The sequence below is a fragment of the Ipomoea triloba genome, chromosome 9 (genome assembly GCF_003576645.1).
Source record: "Ipomoea triloba cultivar NCNSP0323 chromosome 9, ASM357664v1".
Lineage (NCBI taxonomy): Eukaryota > Viridiplantae > Streptophyta > Magnoliopsida > Solanales > Convolvulaceae > Ipomoea > Ipomoea triloba.
In genome coordinates, this window is record NC_044924.1 from 14,734,598 (window position 1) to 14,740,994 (window position 6,397).

At 32.4% G+C, this 6,397-nt stretch overlaps 1 protein-coding gene across 1 annotated transcript; it reads left to right on the forward strand.

The window, feature by feature from the left end:
• Positions 1-816: 816 nt before the first annotated feature.
• Positions 817-5,025, forward strand: LOC116030578 ((3S,6E)-nerolidol synthase 1-like). Its single transcript, XM_031272879.1, has 7 exons — positions 817-971; positions 1,051-1,309; positions 1,684-2,056; positions 2,154-2,372; positions 2,501-2,639; positions 3,074-3,310; positions 4,511-5,025. Exons 1-7 carry the CDS (start codon positions 867-869, stop codon positions 4,808-4,810), a joined length of 1,632 nt encoding a protein of 543 aa, XP_031128739.1. The 5' UTR covers positions 817-866; the 3' UTR covers positions 4,811-5,025.
• The last annotated feature ends 1,372 nt before the right edge of the window (positions 5,026-6,397 follow it).

Sequence of the window (6,397 nt, forward strand, 5' to 3'; positions counted from 1 at the left end):
TCATTTTTAATCTTTTTACATTTATTAGCTTATTGAAAAGTTAATTTTACCAAACAATTTTAAGCATAATCAACAAGCTTAATAGCTATTCAGTTTTCAGCTTCTAGCTTATAGCTTTTCAGCTAGGTTTGCCAAACATAGCCAATTATAAAAGTGTCTCTAAATTAGTTGGAAAAATTATATTATGAATAATAGTTCACATTGTGATGTAAACTATTGATAAATGTTAATTTTTTGTATACTGAACTTTCATTTTCAATGTACTTGAACGTTTATTTTTAATTATTATTATACCAAAAGGTAACCTTCAACATATTAAAAATAAAATTTCAAAAAATGAGAATTCAATATACTGAAAATAAAAGTATATTAAAAATTGAGTTAATACATCCAATGGTCCTCCGAGTATTAATGATTTACCAGTTGTGGTCACTCGACTTTTAAATAACCTCCAATGGTCCTCCAAGTTTAAAAAAATAACCATTTGTGGTCCTTTTAGGACGTCTCGTGGTCATTTTAAACTCAGGTTATTTTAAGAATTACAACCTGATTAATTTTTAAAACTTGGAAGACCATTCGAGGCCATTTAAAAGTCAAGGGACCACACCTGATAAATCGTTAATACTCGGAGGACCATCGGAGGCATTAACTTTTAAAAATTAATGTTATGCAATTGGTTCACCTTATATATGGGGGACCCTATATATTAAAAATTAATGTTATGCAATTCGTTCACTTGTATGGTAGACCGGTCTATGGTATAATGATCGTCCAGGCACTAGCTTTTCTATAAATTCAGCGCATTCTTTAGAGAGAATCATCAACTTTATTTTACGTATCAAAATAACCCACACTTGCAGAGTCCCATGGCACCTCTTCACTACCTACAAAATATCAAACCTTTGATGCATTCCATTGCACGGTCTCATCAATCCAGTGCTCCCGAGCACCCCTTGAATGACCCTAATATGGTATGTAGTACAAAAATGGAAAAGAAAATTGCTGTCATATATTCTATTATGATTCACTAATACAGACGCATATTTGCAGGTGGAGAATCAGCAGAAACAATTGGAAAAGATGAGTCACTTGTTTGATCAAGTTAAAGAAGACAGTTTAAAAGGACTTGTGCTAATCGATACCATGCAGCGGTTTGGTATGGATCACTACTTTGAAGATCAAATCCATGAAAGTCTGAAGCAACAATACCAAGATTCTCAAACTCTTGCTTATAACAATGAAGATGAGCTTTACGCAGTTTCACTTCGTTTTCGATTGTTAAGGCAACAAGGTTTCCATGTCCCTGCAGGTAATTAATTAACTGCAAAGAATTTAAATTTTTTCTCAAGTTAATTGTAAAAGTTAATGGCCCTGTTTGGTAAATGGTTGTTAGCTGTTTGGGTTAGAGGGTATGATTTGTTAATAACATTAGCTGATTGTAAAATGTTGGCTGATTGGGTTGGCTGTTAGCTGATAGCTGTTTGGTATAATTTTTTTTCTCAAAAAGCTAATTGAAAATGCTATTTTGAGTAGCCTTTTGAATTTTAGTATTTTAGAGTTACAAAAAACTTATTAACCAAACAACTAATAGTGATCAAATAAGCCAAAATTGGCTGATAGGCTGATTATTTACCAAGGCCAATATTTTATCACTTATTAATTACTGTATGTACAATGTAACAGATGTGTTCAACAGCTTCAAAGGTGAGAATATGAAGTTTAAGTATGCATTATCGGAAGACATAAGGGGACTCATGGCTTTGCATGAAGCCTCACATCTGTCCATGGAAGACGAAGACATTCTAGATGAGGCGTCTATATTTACTACCCATTTTCTGACGGAAAAATTGCCACATCTTGATGATCGCCATGCCTTGATAGCTCAAAACACTATGCACTATCCCTATCACAAAAGCTTGGCTCGGTTCACAACAATGAACTACCTTAAAAATCAGGACCTCAAAAACGAATGGGAGAAGCTCCTAGCAGATTTTGCAATAATGGATTTCAACTTGGTGCAATATATATACCATGAAGAAATCCTTCAAGTGTTCAAGTGGGTGGAATACTTTATCATAACTCTTTATTCATTTTTTTTCCCATCTATATACATTTTAATAATTTAGCGTTTATACTTTTGTCATGAATGTAAGATGGTGGAAAGGACTTGGTGTATCGGAAGAGTTGAAGCTAGCTAGGAATCAACCTCTCAAATGGTATATTTGGTCAATGGCTGTGGTCAAGGATCCATGTTTGTCTAAGCAGAGGATCGAGATAACCAAGCCAATCTCCCTTGTTTATTTGGTGGATGACATTTTTGATATTTATGGTACCCTTGATGAACTTATTCTTTTCACAGAAGTAATCAATAGGTTTGTAATACATTTTTTCTTTTTTTTTACATTTCTCACATAAAAAGTTTCTTGTCCCATAAAACCTCACTAAATTGTTCTAATCAAACTCGTTTGCCTTTTTCTATTCCTTTTTATGTGGAGAATAGATGGGAATTTTCAGCAGCGGATAAATTACCAAGTTACATGAAAATGTGTCTCAAGATAATTCATGACACCACACATGAGATCAGCAACGTAGTTTACCAAGAGTTTGGTTGGAGTCCTATGGACTATTTGAAAGAAGCGGTAAGATAGTACACTATAATCTATCAATTGTTATACATGCACCAAGTTTCACCTTGCATTATGGACCTTTCTCTAAAAATTATGTATTGTCTATAGGTAACATATTTTCTTTCAATTAATAAATTATGTGTATGTAATGAAATTGAAAGCACATATGTTAATGACATATTCTATGATTGTAGTTAACATATTATGTGTCTATTGTTAACATATTACGTGCCTTCAATTTATCTAAAGACACATAATTTATTAACTGCAATCACATAATAAGTTAATTCCACACGTAATCTAAATTTTATTTTAGATTAGAGTCTACAATGCAAAATGGACCATGGTCAATAGTATAATTTTCCATAATATAATCTATTTTCTCATATAATCTCGAAAACCTATATAGATAAGTCATATATAAACATTTATAACAATGTTGACAGTGGGCAAGTTTGTGCAATGCATTTCTAACGGAAGCAAAGTGGTTTGCTTCTGGGGATTCACCAAAGGCGGAGGAGTACTTAAAAAATGGGATTATAAGCTCGGGAGTACCCATGGTCCTCACCAACCTTTTCTTTCTCTTGGGCTATGGTGAGTCCACTGGAACCAGAGATATTGAGGACATTATATCTTCAGTAGCTGCAATTCTTCGCCTCCTAGATGACCTAGGAACTGCAAAGGTGAATAAAATTTGTGTACACATACGATCTATTATATTAAATCATGCATGGTATGTTGTAGGAATAATACTTCTTAAGATCGATGGATTAGGTCATATTTGGTAACATAGCTGATCAATCAATTTTAGTTGGTTTGACCACGGTTGACTATTTGGCTTGAGGTAAATTATTGTGTGGACCATGGTCCACACAGTGTTATGTAGACCATAAAAAATGCATTTTTAATATATTAAAAGTATATTATTTGTGCAGTAAATATACATTATACAAAATAATATACTTTTAGTATTCAAATAATGTATTTTCCGCCAAATAGCTTGTAACTCAATGACAACTTTGTGGCTCTCCAAATAGGAGGGCATAAGGTATATTTTTAATATACTAAAAATACACTATTTGTATACTGAATGTACGTTTTTGATAATATACAAAATAATATAATTTCAGTACTCAAATAATGTACTTTTTATTTATAGTCCACACAATAATGATTGTTGACTTGGTCAAATAGCCAATACAAGTGTTTGGTTAATCAACTTTTTGTAATAGCTTATTGCTCCAAAACATTAAAATTCTAAACACTTCTCAAAGCAACTTTTTGGGAAAATAAATTATTTTTCTCAAAACACCCCTAATAAAAAATAAAAAAAATAAAAAAAACCAACGGCACTGTGCAGACGGGTTTAGCAGTATCGCCTGCCAGACCCGTTACTCTCATTGTCTTTTCACAGTACTAGGCAACAGGGTGTTTGAGCCCATCGACAGAACTCATAAGCCCGTTACCTATTATCGTGAAGGTAATCACCAATGGGACATGTGATTAATGTTTAGGAGCTTTCTAAGCTCGTGAATATATGTTTTTTCTATAAATTCTATAATAATAATAATAATAATAATAATAATAATAATAATAATATCAATATCATTATCATTATCATTATCATTATCATTATCATTATCATTATCATTAGCATTATCATTATCATTAGAGGTTAACATAACATAATACACTCATACTCTTAAAGGTCATTTTATATGTAATCATCTTACTAATATACCAAATACTTTTCTACAATTGCTAATGCTATCTGCTGGCGAAACCCATTAACCTAATCCGCTAATAACTGTATCAGCTAAGTCAATCTCCTATCAACTATCTCTCAAACACCCCCTTAATATTTTCATTTTGTTAAATCATAGGATGAGGAACAAGAAGGAAAAGATGGATCTTACGTGGAGTACTACATCAAAGAGCAGCAAGATTGGTCATTAGGTGATGGAAGGCAGCATGTTATAGATATGGTTTCCCAGCAGTGGAAGCTACTAAACAAGCATTGCATCTCTCCAACCCCTATTCCTACACCTTTCCGAACAGCTTGTCTAAATGCAGCGAGATTGGTTCCAATGATGTACACTTACAACGACAAGCATCGCCTTCCTGTCCTTGAAGAGCATGTCAAGTTCATGTTTTCCAACATCATGGAAGACTTGATGTGGTGAAAATAATTATACATTATTCGGTATTATTGTTTGTTTGTCTGTGATGGAGTATATATCGAAAAGTCGGACAGGAATGTTTATCACATTCAATAAATCCATGCTTGGTGGCTGGATGAAGTACAATAGGAAATTAATTAGACTACGACCTTCAATTCTATTATCATTATTTGTATTTTTATCTCTTTATATTATTGTATTTTCTTGTTGCATGTTTTTATTTTTACTTTATTTTTGCATTCTCGTATCTCTATACACTACAAGAAAAAATAAAAATTATTAGAAAAAGTTTTGTTGCTAAAACAACTTTCGTTGCTAAATAAAACAACGAATTAGATTATAGACAATAACTTGAGGTTGTTAAAATATCCCCCGGCCCCAAAAATAAAACAGTGGCATGCAGAATTACTTTCGTAGGTAAAATGCAAACGAATAATTGTATTGTCAAAGCATTTATGACTGTTGGTAAATTTGCAAATTAGATTAGTTGCTTATACCAATTTAGCTGCTACCAATTTACCAAACAAAAATTTGTTGGTAAATTTGGGGTACATTTAGTTCAAACATTAGAATCAGAATGATAGTGGGAATCAAATACTTTTATATATATATATATATATATATATATATATATATATATATATATATATTTGTGTGTGTATTCAAATGAAGACAAATACATTATGGAGGATGGTGAGGACAAATCTGGTGCATTGGTTTGTAATAATGGAGGGTGTAGATTAATGGTAAGTATTAGATTAGACAAAGGATTAATTAGATGCGTGTGTAGTTTTTTGCCTGGTTGGGGGTGCTTCTCTGGGTGTCTATTGGGATTGTACTACCCCACTCATTTCCCTACCATTTCTCTCTACTTTTTTAGTTTTGGAACCAAAAGGCTTTGTTTTGACGGGTTTTTGTCTCTTCGCAGTCGACGATAGCAGTAATGGCGGACCTCGGTGGCTGACGGCGTACGAAGCGGGCTAGACACACCAGCGAGGTGTTGAGACGAGGTTGGGTTCTTGGTCCATTTTTTTTCCCAGTTTTGGTTGATGTTGTTTATTATTTTTTATTTTTTTTTGCTTTATTTATTTATTTATTTATTTATTTTGAGAATATTTATTTATTTATTTGCATTTCTGTTGTTATGCATTGTTGTACATGGGCACACATGTGCGTTTTTCAATTGTTGGTAGTTTTTTTGTTTGGGAATTTTGGTTAGTCAAATTTTGGGTATTTTGCAGTGTAGCCAATGTATTACGGTAGCGTTCATAGCGGAATTTTTTTTTTTTTTTTGTTTTTTTATTTTGGTTTTAGGTTTGTGTTTGGAATATGGTTTTTGTTTAGTTTAAAATCTCTATTTTTTTGCGTTAGGGTTTTGTTTTTGTTTTGTTTTTTTTTTTTTTGTCTTTCACTGTGCCATTTTTTTCTTCAGTTGTGAATTAGTTATTGCATGTTGTTGTTCAATTATTTAATGTTAATACCAGGGCCTTTCCAATAACAATTGAGGTCCTGTGCAATATTTTAATTTGGGCCTCTTTTTCAAGTAATTTCTATATATAAATAATAGTTGTTCAAGAATTTGTGTCAAAA

What these genes read in the sequence shown, in the direction of transcription:
- LOC116030578 (XM_031272879.1), top strand. Translation starts at nt 867, where the DNA reads ATGGCACCTCTTCACTACCTACAAAATATCAAACCTTTGATGCATTCC. An exon ending in GAAATCCTTCAAGTGTTCAA is followed by an intron (nt 2,057 to 2,153) that starts GTGGGTGGAATA and finishes CATGAATGTAAG; the next exon opens with ATGGTGGAAAGGACTTGGTG. An exon ending in ATGACCTAGGAACTGCAAAG is followed by an intron (nt 3,311 to 4,510) that starts GTGAATAAAATT and finishes GTTAAATCATAG; the next exon opens with GATGAGGAACAAGAAGGAAA.